The sequence below is a fragment of the Antennarius striatus genome, chromosome 12 (assembly GCF_040054535.1).
Source record: "Antennarius striatus isolate MH-2024 chromosome 12, ASM4005453v1, whole genome shotgun sequence".
Classification (NCBI taxonomy): domain Eukaryota; kingdom Metazoa; phylum Chordata; class Actinopteri; order Lophiiformes; family Antennariidae; genus Antennarius; species Antennarius striatus.
The window spans coordinates 13,385,001-13,407,141 of NC_090787.1; the positions used below are offsets into that span (position 1 = coordinate 13,385,001).

General features: G+C 39.1%; 2 protein-coding genes across 2 annotated transcripts in view; both read left to right on the forward strand.

Moving 5' to 3' along the window:
* Positions 1 to 1,287, forward strand: part of sp5a (Sp5 transcription factor a) — a 2,402-nt gene extending 1,115 nt beyond the window's left edge. The window contains exon 2 of the mRNA XM_068329635.1: positions 1 to 1,287. This exon is cut by the window's left edge and continues 203 nt beyond it. Coding sequence (XP_068185736.1) covers positions 1 to 874 — 874 coding nt within the window. The 3' untranslated portion in view covers positions 875 to 1,287.
* A 7,410-nt stretch (positions 1,288 to 8,697) lies between these two features.
* On the forward strand, positions 8,698 to 20,737 carry LOC137604801 (glutamate decarboxylase 1). The gene is made up of 17 exons (XM_068328878.1): positions 8,698 to 8,716; positions 9,449 to 9,619; positions 11,240 to 11,302; positions 12,779 to 12,934; positions 13,924 to 14,166; positions 14,335 to 14,425; positions 16,472 to 16,584; positions 16,892 to 17,007; positions 17,123 to 17,202; positions 17,301 to 17,355; positions 17,675 to 17,791; positions 17,884 to 17,948; positions 18,243 to 18,321; positions 18,437 to 18,586; positions 18,680 to 18,787; positions 19,080 to 19,169; positions 19,256 to 20,737. Exons 2-17 carry the CDS (start codon positions 9,544 to 9,546, stop codon positions 19,427 to 19,429), a joined length of 1,776 nt encoding a protein of 591 aa, XP_068184979.1. The 5' UTR covers positions 8,698 to 8,716; positions 9,449 to 9,543; the 3' UTR covers positions 19,430 to 20,737.
* The last annotated feature ends 1,404 nt before the right edge of the window (positions 20,738 to 22,141 follow it).

Here is a 22,141-nt window from a genome sequence, read left to right on the forward strand (position 1 = left end):
CAACTCTACTTTCGGACTATCCTCCAAACCGCAGCTGTCTGCACACATCCAGAGCTCCTTCAGCTCGCACCACGAACTGCCCCTCACCCCTCCAGCGGACCCCTCGTACCCCTATGACTTCTCCCCTGTGAAGATGCTCCCTTGTTCCATGCAGTCCCTCCAGTCCACCTGCCCTCCCACCTACGTCCCGGCTGTCAGTTATACAGCCCCAACGCCCATACCGCCCGCAATGCCAAGTTTTGTCACAGGACCCTCCGGCCTTGTGCACCAGCAGCAGAGACAGTTGTCCCCAAACCCTGGAGAGGATATTCCGTGGTGGAGCCTCCAGCAGGGCAACCACGTCAGCCACTCATCCTCACTCGGTCCCCATCGCTTCCAGCTGCAGAGAGGCTTGGTTCTGGGACACACAGACTTTGCGCAGTATCAGACGCAAATCGCGGCTCTCCTGCACACCAAGTCCCCTCTCGCCACGGCGCGACGGTGCAGGAGGTGCAGATGTCCGAACTGCCAGTCCTCCACATCCAGCGACGAGCCTGGGAAGAAGAAACAGCACATTTGTCACATACCGGGTTGCGGAAAAGTTTACGGGAAAACTTCTCACCTGAAAGCGCACCTGAGGTGGCATTCTGGAGAGAGGCCGTTTGTGTGCAACTGGCTGTTCTGTGGGAAGAGTTTCACCAGGTCGGATGAGCTGCAGAGACACCTGAGGACTCACACAGGGGAGAAGCGCTTTGTTTGCCCGGACTGCTGCAAGAGGTTCATGAGGAGTGACCACTTGGCAAAACATGTCAAAACTCACCAGAACAAAAAAAGCAAGTGTCACGACAAGTCACTTGACCACGTCAAAAGGGAGGACACGAGGAATATGATGTAACACAAGTCGTAGTCATTTAAAACAGTAGAAATCACTAGTGCAATACAGTCAGTCCAACATTAGTTCAAGTACAGAGTGCGCTCCACTTTATAGGTCTTTTTTTATTTGATTGATTCCTTACAACAGTTCCTATCATCACTGATCTGTGTAGCACATTTTTGAGTGTATATAAAGTTTCTAAGTTAATTCATTTGGGACCATGGAGAAGTTTCTAGCTCATGAGTTTGAATGCACTGTCTATATCATATCAAAGAGGACAAGTTTTCAACTTGTGTTTTGATCATTTTCTTCGGTGGAAGATTTCACTCCCTTGTAAAATTATATTTAATAGCTTTTGTTGAATGAAAGTGTTCGTTTTTGCTCCTAATGGGGTGTTTTTAAGCATGCTCCTGAAAAGATCTGCTATTGTTGATATGACCCGAATACTGTGTGAGAATAAAGATTATAACATTTTCCTCAACTCAGAATAATTCATTTAATATCTGTCACTCAAATGGGCCATGCAACAGTCTCTAGAATTAAGTCTCGTATTAATTAATGTACTTTGTGAAAAGTTTGAAAATGCTGAAACCACATTAATTTTCAACTATTTGTGGTAGAATTTAAAATTTTGAGATTAAAAAGGGCAACGATAAGTTTCTATCTTATGCAGAAAAATTCGGAGTCCACTCAGAAAAGAGCGACACTGGAACAACTTCTGATGAAAAAATTGTCTGCTTTAAAGTTCGGTTACCTGTCTGCTGCTCTACTGCTGCTATTAAGATGAGCAAAGTAATATTATAAGATGGAGGCGACAGGCGATGGGTTGGTTTTGATTCTACTGTATGTCAAGGTCTTTATTGAAATAATTAGAAATATATAAATTCTGTCAGAACATTTTGAATGTATCTTCAATACTGAAATATTCCCATGTGAGCCCTGAAATTTGATTGAGTAAAAATTACGCAATTGAAATTCCTCTCCATCATATTCAGACCCGAGCCCCTCAATGGTGGATTCAGGGGCCAATATCCAGAAATATATCCAAACTTAATTCATGATGAGAAGTTTTATTTAAAATGTCCTTTCAAATCAAAATGAATGGAACCCTCCAAAGAAATTAAATAAATATTAAATTGTTTTAGGCATTTTTTTCTCTTATACCGTATTTTCTATATTATTAAAATAAACTAGGATTGCCCTAAATTGTTACTGCTCTCTAAAAACATGTTATATTGTTTGTGTGTTATGATTAGCATTTATTCTCTTAAGACTTTGTAAAGATATGCAAGACAGCAGTGAGACTAAGCTGACAGAAATACTTTGTCTTTTGGTTGGAACATTTGCTAGTTTAACTTCTTACAGTTTCTGTGGACCTATGGATACAACCGACTGTCCAGTTTTTTAGGCCAAACCCTGAGACTTGAGTTTTTTTGTCCAACAGGATGGGAAAACAACTGCAATCACAGGTCAGATCCTACGCTTATAGCTCACTAATGCCCAAGTGTCATGTAATATTGATCACTGTTCTGCAATAACAGCACCTACACAAGGTGCACTGACCTCCTTCTAGTCATTAATTGGTTTGTTTATGTTATATGCACTGAATTGTCCATGATAGATTTATGATGACTTTATCGCTGGACAATAACTTGATTTTCTAATGTATTTAAAAATGAACCCTAAAGTAACTACATGATTCAGAAACTATTAGATCTGATCATGAAATTCAGATTCAAGCATCTGATTTAATCTTTCATTTAGAGAGCAGTCCTGTGAGGCACCACTGTGACCATGTCCGCATGAGATCAACTTGTCATTCATTACCAGTTTTCTGCCTCCACAGCGCCCCCTTTCTGCAAGAAGCCTCAACGATTCATAGACGAAAAATTATTATGACAGATGCAGAGGATTATTATAGAAGTATATGCTCATGAATTATGAATATTTCAAATCAAAGAAAGACCTTTATATGTTCATCTAACCTTGACTCAACCTGCTTTAGTCATTTTGTAAAACCCATGGCGAATACGTTTATTGCTTAACCTTGACTAAATGCAACTACAATCGGCTTTTTGTTGGTAGAAATGCATTTGTACACTTAACACATTTTTACTTATTATTATTATCCTGATGCAGCTCATTTCATCTGTTGATTTTAATGTTAAATACAATTGTAAACAGAGTTGGTATCCACAACAAAATTCAAAATATGGAATAGGCTCCACTCTCAAAAAGACCTAAACTTGAAAAGAAGCTTCAGCTGTAGATGCCCTTGACTAATATAGTAACTAGATATCACTTACAGTGTTGGCTCATCATTTTAAAGGCTCATTAATTTAGTTTTATATGAAAATAACAGAGATTATAATGATTGTTCCATCAAGAAACACCTTTCAATTTGTTAGTAAAATACTTCCATTCTGGAATCTACACAAAGTTTAAATTAAATATGAATACTTAAAAAAACTTATATGGCAGGTAAATGCAAACAACCCCTTTGAATTTGCTGCTGGAGATTTCTTGTTTTATTTAATGGTATTATTAGTTTAACTGGATTTTACACACAGCACTGTTTCCCATATGTAGCCTTCATTTATGTGCACTGCCATATCATTTGGTGGTAAAAGTATTTGTACAACTGGTGGAGTGGTTTTCCAAATCCCAAAATGATTACTCTGTATGAATATTAATAATATATTCGTTACAAAAGAGAAAAAAACCCACAGTAACATAATGACATGTGACCATTTGAACTGTGAAGTCTTAGTTCCCAATTTATGATCCTATTATAAACTAATGCCTATGAATGGAGAAGATCAAATAATCAGACCAGCTTAGCACAAAGACATTGCTCAGCTTTGATTTGGCTTCATTGTCCAAGAGAAACATTTTCCCTTTATTGCAAAAAGGACTGTAGGAAGTTTAATTGTTCATAGCAGAGATATAATAAGTTGTGGTTAAAATCTAGTTTTTAAAAGATAAAAGACTGTAAAACACCCAGACTTACTGATCACAAAAACCTGCTATGGAGCCAACCCATTTAATGGAGAATTTTATTTTCAAATGAAAAATACTCAGACAAAATTGAACTCTAGATCCACTATGTTTTAAACTTACCTGTCAATTGTTTTACATGTGTCCAAACAGGCTCTGGCACATCACTAGTGATTCGAAGTTAGTTTTGTTTCTTAAAACTTTTTCTTTTCGAGTAATTCTTACCCAAGTCATTTGACTTTACCAAATAATCCAGGCTAAATCTAATTCTGATGTGTCTCTCATGACCTGTACATTGAGTCCTGATGGTTTTCTTAGAAACGAACTTGATGTAATTTGTCTGGGTAAGGAAAAAAATGAAAGGAAACTCCTTTAGGCGCCGGACAGGAGAGGTGGGTATATGTATGAACATGACATCAAACCTCGAAGGTGATTCACTAGAATGCTGCTGTCGTTGGTTTAATCAGCAGCTGTTAGCTATGCAGCTCCCCTGACTGGGTCAAGGGACAAAACCATCTAGTAATGGGCCTCGTTATAACAGAGGGAGGGGTCAGCACAACATCAGTCTTTCATGCACAGAAATAAAAAGGTAGTTATGTTCTGACACCTTGAAAGGTCTCTTCTTTATATTCAGACATGAGCTGTAGCCGCCTGAGAAGGTAAAGAGGGTCTTCATGGCTGACAGGTGAGCTCAACCCAACATAATCAATCACTGCGAGACAACAGAATCAATCACTCCAAGACAATATAAACCTTGTGTTGTAACGTAACCAAAATTTGCAAAACACAGAGAATGAAAAATTCCATATTCATGTTGTTACCCAGTTTTTTACAGTCAGTTAAACATGGATGTCAATTTACACAAGGATGTCATTGCCTTATAATTCTATAGACATTTAGAGATTTATTTTTCATTGTCAAGTTTCTCTACTGATTGTAACAGGATATGATGAGTCATTTGCATTTTTATAAGAAAATTAGAAGCATGTACTACTGCATTTTTTAATTGCTTTTTATGGAAAGTATTGGACGCTGGGTATTTAAAACATAGAGATTTGTTCAATTTGATTCTAGCTTTGACTTCTTATATCAATAGATATAAAAGTGTTGCATTAAAGAGCAAATTTAATGCCAGATCTTTTTAAACGGGTGACTTCTAAATGGAGATTTATGTATAGGAGGTCAGTAGTCGGTCTCATGCTGGGCTCCATGTTTTATACATCAGTGCACAGTGATTATAATGTAATTAAAACGTGTTAGTTTTCTTTGTAACTGATTTCTTCTCATCATTGAATGCATAAGTAGATGCAGATAAACATTTACAGAGCCGCACAGTGTGTGCAAAGTGAAACAGTGCAGTGCAAATACTTGAACCAGCTGCTCCCTAGGGACGTGTTTTCATTTACTTTGTCCTTGACCCTCTTTGGGATTAAACTTTATTCAAGGGCTTTGGGATTTTACAGCCGCGAGGGACTTAATATTCTGGAATGGAATTAAATATTTAGCATTTTGAGAAATACTGTACATTATTTTATCTTAGCTTTGTGCGTAAAGGTTATAAGAGACGATTAACATCAGATGTCTGTACGTTAAATATGAAGCCAGCCAGGAGCATGTCAGCTTAGTTTAGCACAGAGATAGGCAAAGCAGCCAGGTTCAAGTATATATACCCTGAAATATTAGGCTATTACAGTAAAACATTGATAACGATAATTAAAGAGCAAATTCCAGTGTTTTTACTCCTAAATTCAAAACTGCACGGAATAAAAACTGCTTTATTTTAAAAACATTTTTTGGACTTGGTAGACGGAAGCAATTAATATTTACAGGTTTTATAGATCCCAACCATGTTAACTTATGAGTCTATCTCCATTGTATACCAGTGGAAGGAAGAAAATTGAATCCTATTACCAATTGGTGTAACTTTAATAGCATTACTGTAGTAGTAAAACTTGATTGATTAAATACAGAAACTCTGGGTTTGGCCTTGATGTGGTCCAAAAAGAAGGCTAGCAAAGAGTCTAAAAATGTATGTCTATGTGCCTTAAACACAGAACCAATGCTATGATGGTGTATGATTTTAGCATTACAGCATCCAGAGTGTAACAGCGTCACTTGACTTGACAGAATCAAACAGAGCTACAGTATTTCACCCTGTACCACAGTTACTGGTTTATGCTCAGTAACTGTGATTTATTGTTCAGCTGTTAACCCGTGGGTTAACAGTTGACATCATCAGTCTATACTTTCTCTAAAGCTGATGTTTCAGAATGATTCTTGACAGAAAATAGACACTTATAGAGCTCTAATAAATTTGTGATATCTGAATTCAATTAATTTAGTAAATTATAGATAACATACTTCATTTACAGCTTATATTTAAACATATTTAAATTAAGCATTGACAGACTAGGCTCGTGTTTGTCAGTGGGTTCTCCTTGAAACAAAGGAATGAAAAAACAGAAAAGTTGATGAAATGAGGGAAACACCAGCGATACCAGCGAGACACAGTGGCTTGAAGGAAATTCACTGATAGCAGACTGCAGAGATTCACGACCCCAGTGAGGCAATGTAATCTATATTGTGGGGATTTTAAGTTTCGTTTTAAATTTTCATTTTTAAATCAAATTTTGCAGTGAAAATAAGTGGCTCACTTACATAAGTACAGGAAGAGTCAGCCCTCCTCAGCCCCAGTCGTCTGTCTGACTTTACGTTCGCATTTTGCCCCATCTTGTGGACAGTTTTGTGCAGCTACTGGTGAAAACAACACCACATATTTTTTCTTTCACATATCCTTCACAATATATCACTCCATGTCTTTGCAACTGAAGAGCAAAGGGGGAAAAGAAGGACAAACTTTCTCAGAGGCTCAAAAACCACTACTTCATCTCACAACAATTCATATGTGATAATCAGATTAATTGGAAATCTGATCATATAGACATGTTTATAAGGATTCAAGCTTTGTATTATATTTTAATACAATATTCACGCCCTTTTGCTGGGTTCAGGCCTCATTTGCCAGAGTGATTCCTAAGACCATATAGTAAGAATAATAACATGAAGGAAATTTAAAAACACCATTTTAAGAAGGGGTTTCATCAAGGACAGTCTGGACTGAAGGATCAGTATCAGTATCTTGTAATTATTTCTAACGTGTGCGAGAATGTGCGCATTTGAAGATTATCATATAATGTTTTTCTTTATTTCAATGTGTGACCACTTGTTTGTTTGACTTTGTCTGCAAGAGATCTGGGAATTTTGTCTGTGGATTTGGATCAAATTTTGTGTATAGGTGGCTGTTGGGATGAAAAAAATAAAAATTTTGAGGTACAAGATTCTGAAATTTGGTCTGGGTTTTTTTTTTTTTAATTCTGCCAATATCTTAAAAAATAATAATAGACTAATGAATATAATAATACAGATAATCCATTATCATGACCAATTAATTATGATCTGATCCAGATCATATAATCTGGTGAGACTCAGGTTATGATCAAAATACGATCACGTGATATTTACAAGGGGTAATTATATATTGGGTCGTACTGTGTTGTGTGTGCGTGTGTGTGTGTGTGTGGGGGGGGGGTGCTCGGCATGTTGCAGGACTGAGCAAAACAAAACCATTGTGGTGACGTCACCGTAGTTTGCACTATGTTTGTTACATTCCTGGATTATAATCCCGTTCTGAGCGCCTGTGACGGAATGGCGCAGTGGAGCTGTCCGGTGCTGAAAACATCTCGGACTCTTAACAGCCTGTTTGCGCTGCACTGCACTTGTGTGGTGTCACGAGATGAAAAATGACCTTTAACCTCAGTCATGACGTCAGAAATAAGAAGTTTCCAACACGTTCCATCGTAATAACGATTAGCCGTCGTGTGCATCAACTCATTGTCCTGCGTTCATGCGCGATGAGACGCGTTCCGGGTTAATGACTCGGTTTATAATTAGTCCCCTGGAGGAGTTCTGGAATGGCCCATTTGTGTTCCGCTCCTGCTGGACTCATTTTTGGTTTCTCACTGCCACCTGGTGGATTTGGGGGTTTTTTTTCGTTTGTTCAGCATCGCGATGGTCGTTGGTCACATCTTCACCAGTTACACCAGACCTGTGTGCGCAAAAAGTGGCCAAATCAGACGACACACTGTAGATTTAAAGGTAATGCTGTTGTATTAAACTTATTTATTATTGGTTTCACTTCATAACGCAGCGATGGTAAAGTCAATCACTGGACTGAATGGCAGGGATCAATAAATTAATAAAAGCGACGTAATGAGTGCTCAGACTGGTGAGTTTGGCGTCAGTGTCGTCCTCTTTGTTTTAACGCACAGGAACCAAAACGTCCATCTCTCCCCCCCTCCCCTCCTCGATCTTGATCCCTCCTCACGTAGCCTAATGTGTTGCTCATAGCATCAAACTTCAGCTACATGTTCGTGACCGGGATTCAAACCAGAGCCGCATAGATCAGGAGACAGTCAGCACTTCCCAAAAGTCACACTTTATCAGCCGAAAGCCGCGCCATTCAGCGTCCGGCATGCAGACAGCCCGCAGACAGGTCTGCTCCACAGACACGCAGCCCCGCCAGAGGCAGAGCTCTCCGCGATCCGGCCGTGCGCAACGACAATAAGCATCAAGGCTCGCCTTAGGTATCAGCAAATCAAACGTACTTCAACAAATCAAGGTCACCTTGTGGGATCTATACCGAGCAGAAGCTCAGGTCTGCTTTATTTTGGAGTCTCCTAAAGAGCGGAGCAGTCTCTTCTCCCCCCCCCCCCTCCCCCCCGGTCTTCAATTAATGATCAATTCACTTTAATTTTTTTTTTATTTTCTCTTGGACCGCAATTATTCACCTGAACCTTCATATTCAAGGTGAGTGGATTTATTCATCTATGAGGTTCTAAGGAGAACGAACTCTTCTTTATTGTCGCTGGCGATGCTCTAACAGGTGTTTTATACGTGCTGCTCTCAACAAAAACATACATTGTCATGGAGTTTGTTTATGAGCTGCATGCTCATTACAAGTGTTGTTACACATCAGGTAAATTTGAAGCGGTGTCTTAATCCTTTACTAACAGGTTGGTGCCAAGGGCAGAGGAGCGCACGTCATCTTTTTCCATCGACTGAATTTTTTTAATTATTTTTTTTGCAAGTGATGCAATGATTCCCTATAACTAATATTTATCATGCACGCTCCTGAAAACAGACATCAGAAGGAAAATACATTCTAAATTCCTGAAAAATTTATCTTTCCTTTCTATTTGCAGTTTTTATATTTTTTTTCTGCACTTCATCTCCAGAAATTCAACAGTGACGGTTTTGATGTTACAGTTGAGCTCTTCAACCATTAGAGCTTCAGTATTTTTATTGGGGGTAAGAGAGGGGGGGGGGGGGGTTGACAGACATGAAGCTGACCTATCATTCATCCCGAGCAGGATGTCAGTAAACTCTGGGACCATTTTAGCGAGTTATTCTTCTTTTTTTTGCCGATTTATTTTCATCCCAACTTGTAAAATAGACTGCGCCCCGTCTAAATTTTTATATTAGAAATATTTTTTTTTTAAAAACCTTACACTTTATGGGTTGTCTCTCTTTTCCTGCAAGCCTTACTTTCCACAAAGAGAGATTTGTGGACATTTAAGAAAAAGAGGTGACCAGGCTTTTTGAGGTGAGGACTTTGGCACAGGGTCTCTGGAGCGATGGCGGCGTCTGCACCCTCCTCCTCCGGCGGCGAACCGGATCCCAACTCGACAAATTTACGACCGCCGGGCTCAAGTAGGTCCATCACAGATAAAATGCTATTTTACGTGTGCTATTTATTTTGTGGACAATGTCATTAATCATTTCCATCGATGGATGAAAGGGTGGGGGGGGGGTGGTGGGGGGCTGGAGGAGGAGAGAGAAGGGGGAGAGGGGGAAAAAAAATCGCTGCCATTTCAGGAAGGCTTCCTTCGCCACAAATCACCGCTGCGTTTCATTCCCCGCACGGACCTCCCGGCTTGTGCGTGACAGACGAATGCTGCTGTCAAGAAATGATGTCCTCCGCTGACATTACAGTCAAGGCAATTATCCCGCAAAACAAGCATGAGGCTGCGCCAAAACCACACTGGAAATATCAAAAACAATATCAAGCTGTTTATTATTATTATCATTTTTATTATTATTATTATTATTATTATTATTATTATTATTATTATTATTATTATTATTATTATTATTATTATTGGTGGTGGTGGTTTTAATGTGCTCTAGCTGAAGTGCCTGCAAGGAAAAGCAAGGAAATATTGCCCCTGAAGTGGTTGTTTGTTCAGCCATACTAAATTACCCCGTAATGACATTGTAGCCTTCAAGAAAAGGGACACTACACAGCCACCACAGTCCTTTAATTCTTTTTTTCTGTTAGAAAAATAAGACTGAGTCTTCTGTCAGTATCATGTCACATGGTACAGAGATACTCCTGACCCAATGGATCCAGACAAACACGGGTGAAGGTTCCAAAATAAAATGCCACCTTTTTACATTGAACTGCCACGTCTTCTCACCAATATTTGACTGCAACATTGGTATGACTTTGCATATCTGCCTGATGAAATGCAGCGATGCAATCGATGCAGTTTGTTTCCAGCCAGCCTTATACATCCATGTATTGTTTCGTGCGTTGGTGCGTTCCGTGGACATCTGCTCGTGTTTATTTTCCTTTCCTTTCTTTTCCTGTTTTTTTTCTTTCTTTCTTTCTTGTTTCATTGTTGCGCATCTCATCTTCTCTGGATGGGTAGAAAGTCATTATGAAGACTGAGTCAAAGTGCGTCTATGGGCTGATAGGGCAATGATTTATCTAATGATCCAAAGCAAGGGTTCAATTGGGATGTGGGAATGGGACTGTCCCCCATACCCACCCCACCCTCCCATTTCTAACCTCCCAACCCTCCTCCTCCTCTTCCTCCTCCCCCCTAAATTGCTGCTTTTGAGGGTTTCGTTTATGCTTTCTATCCATGTGCCCCCCCCCCCCACACCCCATCCCCTCTCTGGCTGGAAGCCCTTGATAACGCAGTAATTCTATCTGTCACTGGCCAGCCCATTCATGTGATGCTCGCATTTTAACCATCTTTTCAGTCAATTAGATCTTTAGGCTGGCGTGGAACCAAACGGATAATTAATTTTAAGTCCCTGCTGAGGCCATGAACGGCCACATGAAGTGGAAATAGGCTACTCCAGATCCTGTTCGATATTTAAATAATCCCCAGGACACCCAGTGTTTTTGATATTTTTGTTTCACTCATTCTCCTCTCCATTTAAATCCAACATTGAAATGGTCACGATAAAAAAAAAGAACAGCAAATATTGATTTTTAGGCTAACGAGAGGCCTTTTAATTGGGTCTTCTCCATCGTTCCAGGCTATGACGCATGGTGTGGAGTCGCTCATGGATGTACTCGAAAATTGGGAATGAAAATATGTGGTAAGTTTTGCTTTTTTCTTTCTTTCTTTTTTGCTGTATATATTGACATAAAAGAGCAAAAACCAAGTACTGTATCCACAGGCAGAGTGGTCAGACGTGGATTTTTTTAATGCCTGTTAGAATGACCAAAGGCTTCGGCCTGCGTGATTTTAAAAGACTCACCGGAACAGCATGGACCTCTGAGATAAAAGGACGCATTGAAGCTCAATCTATATTAAAATTTAGATAATTAAATAACCGATATGTCCGATCTGATGTCCGATCTAGAATCTGTGACTGTGAAGATGAAACTTGTCGATGTAATTTAAGATATATCTTTGCCATGATTAGAATATTTTATCTCTTTCTATTAATATCAGACGGATTGATACAGTGATTGTGAACATACCCTCTGGTGCTGTTTTTACCAACGGTTTCTGCTGGTTTGATCAGTTTAATAATTAAAATAATGCCTCAAAAAAACAACTTCAGGGATATAAGAAGAAAATTCAGTTACAAAAAAAATTTATAATAAAAAAAGTCCCCAATTATTTAGGTGAAATGCCAGCAAAATGTATTCTGATTATGTCCATACCGATAAATATGCATATGATATGTGGAAGATTTGACACTCGGTCTGTTTGTTCACTGAAACCAGGATTGCTGGAAGGAATTTAGGATTAGAATTGCTGCGTGGCGTGGAGATGTGTTTGATGATGATGATGATGATGATGATGATGATGATGATAATGATGATGATGATGTCACCCAGGTTGATCTCACATGGCCTTCCGACGTCCACAGACGTCACACCTTCAGCTAAACAGCTTCAGGTCTCAGGAAAAGCTCCTCAGCTGCTATACCATCAGTCATGTTATGGGCTGTACTGCACCTACATACCGCACCTATACCGACACACCATCCAAAATCTGTTTCAATCAATCAATCAATCAATCAATCAGTCAATCAATCCTCTTGGATGAGAGGCGAAACGTCTTCAAGAAACTTTCTTAAAGTCCAGTAGACAGATTTAAACAGCTTTGGATAACCATGACCTGTACAACTGAGAACCTGCACAGACACACCTACATACTGTACCTACACACTTCTTCACTTTGGTTTCGCGTCACGATCATCAGATTTGTGCCAGACATTATTTTGAGGGACAACAGTATAATGGAGCTGGGACATGAACGAGCTTCATCTGAAGGACTCTCCTCCCTTCATGTATTTATTTATTTATTTGTCTGATCGTTTTTACCGTAGAATTTAAGCCATTTTGCAGTTTTAGGAAGCCTTTATATGTCTTACAATACTACCAAGCGAGAGAGAGAGAGAGAGAGAGAGAGACAGAGAGAGAGGGGGTGGGGGGCGTCACAGATGAGAGGAGATTACTGTAATTAGTCAACCTGCTCTTGCAAAGAAACGGTGTTGCTGTCAACATGCACGGGAGCTGTACTCACCCAGCTGACCCCTCTGCTTCTTGTCACCGTTTAGGGTTTTTGCAGAAGAACAACAGCCTGGAAGAGAGAAACAGGACTGTGGGTTCCTTCAAGGAGCGAACAGCCAAGAACCTCATGTCGTGCGATAACATTGGCGGAGACGCGCGTTTCAGACGCACGGAGACGGACTTCTCTAATCTGTTCGCCAGAGGTAGGTTTTAGGGGAAGTAGGTGAAACCATCATTTTATATTAATTAAACATGCATCTATCACCCAATGTTAAAGATTGAACTTTACCAAATAAACAAACTGTTGTATTTTCCTGTTTTACGTGTGTGTGTGTTTGTGTGTGTGTGGACTGTGATAACCAAAAAATATATGAATGCAATAAAACAAGTTAAAGCAAATTATAAGCAGATAAATCAGATTGGACAATGCTAAACTACCTCTTGAGCAATGCTGGTAATGACTAAAAAATTTTTTTCAAACTGCCTGTGGGGCGCGCCCCAGGTCGAATAGCACAGCGCCCCCCCCCCCCCCCCATGCGCTCTCATGGTCAGGTGTGCGCAGGGAGTATATTAGCTCTATCGTGTAGGGTTTGGCGATATGAAGTGCAGTAAACAAACCCTATTGAGAAATCAAAAAAAATTTTTAAAAGGATGACTGACTTCCTCATTTTGATACAAAAAAAATAAAAGAAAACAAATCAGCACAAATTATTTTATTCATTTTTGCTTTGTAGGTTAAAGTGTTTCTTATATTGTGCTCCTCTGTTGATGTTGCTGAACTGAATTTGAATTTGTAATTATTTATTGATTTTATTTAAATTTAATTTTCAGTAACAAATGGTGTAATAAGTTGGTTAAAAATGTTTATAGTTTAAACAGGGTTGTTTTTTTTTATTTCAAGCAAATGGATGCACTTAAAATCTTTTCTGTTATAGACTAAAAGATAGTCTTAATAAAATTATTCTTTGTTATAAATTGAACTATATATCTTTTTTCTTTTTGTTCGTTAATGTTAAAAAGAATACAATGTTATGCAGAGGTGTACTCATAACAATTTTATAGAAAAATTATATTATTCATAGTCGTGGTGGAGAGTGGGGGGGTGCATGAAATGTTTTTTGCTTGCTAGGGGGGGGGCATTACAGAAAATACTTGAGAAGCACTACTTTAATGCTTCAGTTTTGTTTTGCAGATCTGTTGCCTGCCAAAAATGGAGAGGAGCAGACCATGCAGTTCTTGCTGGAGCTTGTGGAAATCCTCACCAACTATGTCCGAAAGACTTTTGACAGATCAACCAAGGTCTTGGACTTCCACCACCCTCACCAACTTCTGGAGGGTATGGAGGGCTTCAACCTGGAGCTGTCGGACCAACCTGAGTCTCTGGAGCAGATCCTGGTGGACTGCAGGGACACCCTGAAATATGGAGTGAGAACAGGTGAAAACACAGAGGCCTGAAGCTGCTGCACCGCCTGATGCAATCAATAGCTCTCATTAGCTTACATGCCAGTAATGATTACAGATAAGCCATTTTACTCTTCAGACTCCCAAAGATTAATTGTTTTCTGGGCATTGTGTTGCATCATTGTCTCTTCATCAATTGCAGGTCACCCCAGGTTCTTTAACCAACTGTCCACTGGATTAGACATCGTTGGCTTGGCAGGAGAGTGGCTTACCTCAACAGCCAACACTAACATGTGCGTACTCAGATACGTTGACCTGTAAAGTTTTTAAAGAACTGCTGCACTGCATGCGTACAGTCAGTCAGATAAGGACTTAGATAAAAGCACTTAGAATTATGTTTAGTTTAAACGTCATCAGGTTCTTTTTATTCTAAGCCTTTTAACTTTTAATTGGGTCTTGTAGAACCGAGGGTCTAAGACTAATACACAAGGCTGGCTGGGAGTAATTTACTGTCTTCAGCCGAAGAATAGCTGCTTGTTCTAATAGATTGTCATTCTAGTCAGAAAACAGAATACACAAAGGAAGGCATTTGTAGAGCTGCTCCCCACAGTATTGTCACTGTTGCCTGCACTCAGGCAGTGGTCATATAATACAGCCCTGCAGTCAAACCAAATTGCATATTGATTTGCATTCACAGTTTACATGCTGTCTTTGTTTCAACTAAATCTAGTTCCTGTGGAATAACAATCCAGGAGCCCAGAGGGTCATCTGTACACAATATGAACACCCACCACAGGGACTGTGACCGTTGCTTTAAATCCCTTTTTTATTTTTTATAAACTTGTAAGAGAAGGGTGTACCGAGTTTATCACTTATTTCCATTTCATTGTGTGACATATAAATTGGTATATCACTTTGTGAATAAAACTTGGTTTGAAGAGTCTTTGCTAATGTGTAGCGTATATTCAAGTTTAAATTTCAGGAAAAGTATCTGTCTCCCGCTTTGATTTCCATTCCCATCACAGTTAAATAAAGGGGAAGCAATGATAAGGAATCAATCAGCAGTGAGGTCACATTCAGCTTCAGGGGAGTGACGCCTTTTCTTTTTAACTGAGCCTGTTGTAAACATAATATGTAGCCTCAGAGCAGATGATGTAATGCTTTTAAATAAAACCTTAATCAAATGTTAATCTTAATAAACAGAAGACTTTTTAAAGCTATTACTCTGTATGCTTTGCTGCAAATTTATTTAAAAAAAAATCTAATGAAGGATTTGTGGATAATGTCACATAAATCATTTTAAAGATTAGTTGTAATTAATGAATTAGAATAATGTTGGGTTTTTTAAACATAATAAATGTTAACTATTAATAAGATGATTAGTTTAAAATTGCAAAATGTCTTATTATAAAATAGTACTACACATTCTATGGTGATGCATTGTGACTTTTATCCGAATAGATGTTTTAGACCTCTGATTGGTCCTTGTTGCAAATCTTAAACACAAACCTGAAACATGAATAAACTGGTTCTAGTCTGTGTTGCTGTGTTCCTGCAGGTTTTTTAGTGAATATCAGTGAAGATGACTTGAGCTTTGGAGGTTGCTTACATGCTTGTAATTTACCTTTATTAATTACTCCATCAGACCTAATTACCCCTGGCAGATATTGACTGACACTAATGGATTGACAGTCACATCCAGGTCTTGCATAATCAGTATGAGTGTGTATCATCTGCACGAATGAATACATTGAAATGAATGTGTAACATCTGCGAAGTGGCATGTGACTTGTTTACACCCCCCTCTATATTACGGTTTGCTCTAAGATGCTGTGGGGCACAATGTGACATTCTGTAATGTTCCACTGATTCATTTACTTTCCTTGCATGAACAGACAGATGCTTATGTAATTGGAAGAATATTGGAGAGTGTGGGGGAATCTGTACTGTGATTCCAAACTGACTGTTTTTCTCTGAGGTAAACGGAGTTAAATGTGCTTTGATGATGATGGAAAAAAATCAGCACAAATTGTTTCATTCATTTTTGTTAAATTGGTTAAAGTGTTTTATATATTATGCTACTCAGTTAACGTGGCTGAACTGAATTTGCATTTTTCTATTATTTATTGATTTTATTTTTTCAGTATCTAGTGGTGCAATAAGTTGGTCAAAAATGTTTTAATTTCAGGCAAATTGACAATTGATATTATTCATAGTCGGAAAGTGGGGGGGGGGTGCAAATTGTTTTCTTCTTGCTAAGGGAGAGGGGGGGGTGTAACAGAAAATAATTGAGAAGTACTGGAGTAAAAAAAAGGCTTTACTTTCTCCCTTCATTGCAGGTTCACCTATGAGATCGCTCCTGTCTTTGTGCTCATGGAACAGCTGACGCTCAAAAAGATGAGGGAGATTATTGGCTGGCCTGATGGAGAGGGGGATGGAATATTTTCTCCAGGTGATGAAGAGGAAGTTAATGCAGCTCAGTAACTCTAGTTGTTACGTAAACACTAGACACTGTTGTTATTATGTCATTCTTTATCAGATACCATTAAGTGTTCTGTTTGTTTAGGTGTACTGTAGTTCTATAGTTAAAGCTTTAATAGTTGATCTGCAGTTACATGATCTTACGACAGTGCAGAAATATTTTACAAGTTAGGTAATAATTTATATCCAAAGGTAATAACATAGATATTCAATGATTAATACACATTTTCACAGAAATGTTTTTGTTTATTAATACCTACAGTTGTATTTCTTTGCAGGAGGTGCAATTTCCAACATGTACAGTGTGATGATTGCCAGATATAAGTTCTTTCCTGAAGTCAAGACCAAAGGCATGGCAGCCGCCCCCAGGCTGGTCCTCTTCACATCAGAGCACGTCAGTCTGTTGCTGCATTCCTGCACTCACATTATTCAAGCACCTTTTTCATTAATGTTGGTAGGTTAAATGTGATCTAACCCAAATTGTGACTGAGCGACATCTCTTTTTGTAGAGCCACTATTCCATCAAGAAGGCCAGTGCAGCGCTGGGCTTTGGGACGGAGAACTTGATCCTTCTGAAAACAGATGAAAGGTGCTTTATATGTTGTATTTAATACATAACCCACATGCAGACAGGCTGGGAAAAGAACTATTTCTACCATCACTACTGACCATCTTCTTCTTGTCTAGAGGGAGAGTCATCCCTGCTGATTTGGAAGCCAAAGTTATAGACGCCAAGCAAAAGGTGAATGTCAGCAACAGTAGCTCAGACAGCAGCATAATTGTGTGCTATTAGTGCTACCACACACAATGAGGAAAAGCCCTCTGATCCATGGACTTTATTTGTGGCAAAAGAAATATTGTGGTTAGAACGGCAGGGACATGTTCCTGAGGTTAATGCCGTGTGATGCGGCTCCAGTCAGCAGCATCTCTCCTGACAAGTAACAAACAGACAAGAAGAGACGGGAAAGCAGGTGTAAACAGGAAGAGTGCTTGATTTGAAAGAATCACAGTAAGTATACAAACACAGCTTATCTTTTCACACCTAATGTTGTTTTTTACAGGGATACGTTCCATTGTTTGTGAACGCCACTGCCGGGACCACCGTCTATGGAGCCTTCGATCCCATCAATGAAATTGCAGACATATGTGAAAAGTACAACATCTGGCTTCATGTGGATGTAAGAGAGTATGAGTAATCCTCAACAACCCCCCAAAAGTCACTTGTGTTCAGTCACTAACATGTTCGTGACATGTGTCTTGTTCTGTGCAGGGTGCCTGGGGAGGAGGTTTGCTCATGTCGAGGAAACACAGGCACAAGCTGAATGGAATTGAGAGGTGAAAGGTCTACACATAAACAAGAACATTACATATTTTTTCATAGAGGTGAATTGTGCTGATTAAGTAACTACTCATGTTGCAAAAATGTAGGCAAATAGGGAAAAAAGGTCAGCATTGCTACTTAAATTTTAATACATTTCTGATAAACTTTATCTTATTTTTATTTTTCAAATGCAGTCAGTCAGTCATCTTCAGATTACCACCGCTGTATCCGCCGCAGCAGGTCACGGGGAGCCGGAGCCTATCTCGGCTCCCCGTGAGAGCTGTGTTAACTCCTTCATATCTTTGCAGGGCTAAATCAGTCACCTGGAATCCTCACAAAATGATGGGGGTGCCGCTGCAGTGCTCAGCCATTCTGGTCCGAGAGAGGGTGAGACTGTTTGCACGTCTGCAGCACACATTATCAGTCCTGTTCATAGAGCAGACAGGTGTGTTCTGCTGGAGTCAGCTCATCCTTTCTTTCACCTGGACTGTGTCCTTTGTAGGGATTGTTACAAGGCTGCAACTCCATGTGCGCTGGTTACCTCTTCCAGCCAGATAAACAGTATGATGTTACATATGACACCGGCGACAAGGCCATTCAGTGCGGACGCCACGTCGATATCTTCAAGTTCTGGCTTATGTGGAAGGCAAAGGTGCGCATTTCATCTCTAAAGCCTCTATTTACCATCACACCTCGAATGTGACACTCACCACTCCTGATTTTTCTCTTTCCATCCACCTTAAAGGGAACAGTTGGATTTGAACAACATATTGACAAGTGCCTGGATCTGTCAGCGTACCTCTACAATAAAATAAAAAACAGAGAGGGCTACGAGATGGTGTTCAATGCAGAGGTGAAATCACATCACTATCATTATAATACACAGCTACTATATTTAGTAGTGACATGCAGAAATGTAAGTTCAAAAGATACTCGAGATGATCAGCTGCAGCAACAGAGAAAATCTGTCTGTGCTGTTCTTATCTGGATGTTTCTGGCTAATGGAACACGTGTTTGTGTATATGGATAAATTACTACATGTAGTCACTGTCTTAAGTCATTCTCAGGATTGATTGGTCTGAAATCACTGAAGGCAGGTTTTACCCCTGCCCATAATAAATGCTATTCCCATTTCCTCTTATCAGCCGCAGCACACTAATGTGTGTTTCTGGTACTTTCCACCGAGCCTACGTGGATTGCCTGATGGAGAAGAGAAGCGTGAGAGGTTGCACAAGGTAGAGACTCAGGATTCATGCTGTGTTTGTTTTAAGTTACTCATAAAGTCTATGCATTTCCTCACAACAGTCTTTTACCCCAACAGGTGGCCCCGAAGATCAAGGCTATGATGATGGAGTCTGGGACTACAATGGTTGGCTACCAACCCCAAGGTGACAAAGTCAACTTCTTCCGCATGGTCATCTCCAACCCTGCCGCGACCAGGTCAGACATCGACTTCCTGATCGACGAGATTGAGCGACTGGGGAATGACTTGTAAGGGAAGCCTGAGTTTGGCTTCAAGTCTCAAATCTCGTTGGTCTCATAAAGTCACTGAAATTGTCTGCTTAAAGGTTTTCTCTGGCAATGCACAGCAAATTGTACAATGTGTGTCTTTTCTCTGTCTCTTCTGTCTTTAGTAGTAATGGTATATATATTGAAAACATTTTACTGTAACAGAAGGTCACCGGAGTGAAAAGGAAAAGGAACATCCAAAGTAGATAGAATTGCAAAAGCACACAGGCATTCTTGCTTTAGCACAAGTTAAGAAAGGAAATCAAATTGAAGGGTTGATGCTGGTTACTTCTGTGCAAGTGTAGCTACAAAAATATCTGAGCACTTGAACAATTTATTTGAGGAAAGAGAAAATAGAATTTCAAACAAGAGTAGAATTACAAAGAAATTAAATTAAAATTTCTTTTCATATGAATAAGAGAATTACATTGTACCCCTACTCTGCTGTTATTTCCCCATGAAGTTACTTCATTGGTGTTTTCAGAGATTTTTGTGTAGATTGTGTATAGCATTGTTACATTGCCTTTGTGCCAAATGTGTCCTAGATTTACACTGACAAAATACTATATATAAATCGAACACACATTATAGTATGTAATAGCCAAATCAGTTCATTTATATTCAGAGATTATAATTGTGAATAGGCTATACGCTGTTCTGTTCCATTTGTATGTTCCCTTCTTCCTATTTGGAAACTACTGTAAAATATCACAATATTTTAAATAAGAGTCTTTAGTGTATTTGAGAACCAAAGAAGGGTTGAGTTACATTTAACAAGATGCACACGCTCCTTGTTCTCCCTTAGAGATAGATTCAGATGTTTCTATGAGAATAATTAACTTAAGCCTTTGACTTCAGTGCTATCTATGTTGTGTACATGTGCAATGTCATTGTGATTCACTCATTGAATGTTGTTGAGACACTTGGCCAAATGTTAGAGGCATGACCGGCAGTGCGGCTGCTACTGCTGGTGCTATGTTAATGATAAAAAGCACAATGTTAAACCGTGTTTATGGGAAGCTTTTATTCTATGGACATATGATTGTATCATCACCGTGTCATGTGGAGTGAAACTCTAATATGCAATTTTGTTAGTCTTAACATGCTGACTCTAGATATACCTTTATGGTTTAAAAAAAAACAAACAAATATTTGGGATTATTTATCTTTAACACATGAACAATGAAATGCACAGCATTTGCTACTGTAACACAATTTACTGAACAATTGTACATTCCTGAATTTGTTCAATTCAATATTGGCACTTTACCTTCACGCCATTATTTGAGTTTTACTGTTGTATCCACAGTCGTAATAAAGATGTGAGCTGTAGGAATATCTTTGGGAACGGTTGGGGTTTTTTTTTCCATTTTGCAGTTTTTGCAGAATTGACTGTACGTTAATCAATGAGTTCAGGTGAGTTTTGGCTTTCAAATATTGTTCATTCTCTATTCCCTATAGTAAAATCCCACCAAAATAGAAGAGTGACGACAAAATATTCACAATGAGCCTTATTTATAGTATTTCAAAATAATTATTTATTTGCCAAAGGTGGTTTTTAACAGTTCAAAAGACAGAAATGCATAATGTCTGAATAACTGTATTATAAATGTGTTAGAACATGTTTTACAGCTGGGGTTAATAATTTTAAAGGCATTCTGAGAAAGTAGTCAAGAAGTGTCAAAGTGATGAAGAAAGTGTCATGTATGTTTTTTGGGCTGGAAAAAAGCTCCTCAGGGATTCCAAACAAAATATTAGGAGTAAAAGACAATATTTATTGTTGGTTACTCATCAGTCACTGTCAATGACAGGTTGAATGCATCAAGGTGACTTTAAATTACCAGATGAGGAAACTGTCTCTGCACTGAAATCCAACCTGGAGGTAAAATTCTTTCAAAAGAAGAACAATATAGAAAGAGAATTTCCCAGTTTTATAGAATTTATCAACCCTATGTTGCTTTTCTTTTTTGCCAGGTATCTTTTAAAACATACTGGCTGTCATAAACCATTGGTCACGTAGATCAAACATGGTATTTAGTGGCTGATCATCTCCCAGCTTTCATGAGCACCCCACTTTCAGTTCCTGCAGTCCTCTCATTATTCAGAATTTTAAGGTATTTACCATAAAATGCACCAGACTGTGCTGCAGCCCAACCTCTTTTTTGTCCCATTTCAAGGCTCTGCCTGGCTGCATTTTATTTTGACACAGCCGTAGAGGCGCTGGCTGTCTCATTGGATCTCCTCCCCATCCTCCACCAGGCAAACGGAGCCTCTTTGTTTCACGCTTCAGTGCTGCAATCATTACAGACTCGGTGTCACTGGCTGCTTTGGAAAGTTACAGGGAGCAGAGGATTAAAGGAATAACTGCTCATATAATGGGGTAATAGAAATAATAACCCCCCGACCTTTTGACTCATGATAATTGGGGATGGGGTTGCTGAAGGGATGGCGATATAACTGAAGGTGAAACAAAGCAACGTATAATGACAGGGCCAATTTGGAGGCAGGTGCCAGAGAGCCTTCAAATGACTGAATGAGAATGAAAACAGCTGCTGCATTTTGTCTCAGTTTGCTCACCAGACATGAATGAAAGTGATAACAAAACTAAACTTAAACCAGAAAACAGTCTTTTCAGTACATCATGTATAAAATATAAGTATATAATGGAAAACCAGACCTGTAACTCATTTATGATATA

What these genes read in the sequence shown, in the direction of transcription:
- LOC137604801 (XM_068328878.1), top strand. Translation starts at nt 9,544, where the DNA reads ATGGCGGCGTCTGCACCCTCCTCCTCCGGCGGCGAACCGGATCCCAAC. An exon ending in TTTACGACCGCCGGGCTCAA is followed by an intron (nt 9,620 to 11,239) that starts GTAGGTCCATCA and finishes CCATCGTTCCAG; the next exon opens with GCTATGACGCATGGTGTGGA. An exon ending in GAAATATGGAGTGAGAACAG is followed by an intron (nt 14,167 to 14,334) that starts GTGAAAACACAG and finishes CATCAATTGCAG; the next exon opens with GTCACCCCAGGTTCTTTAAC.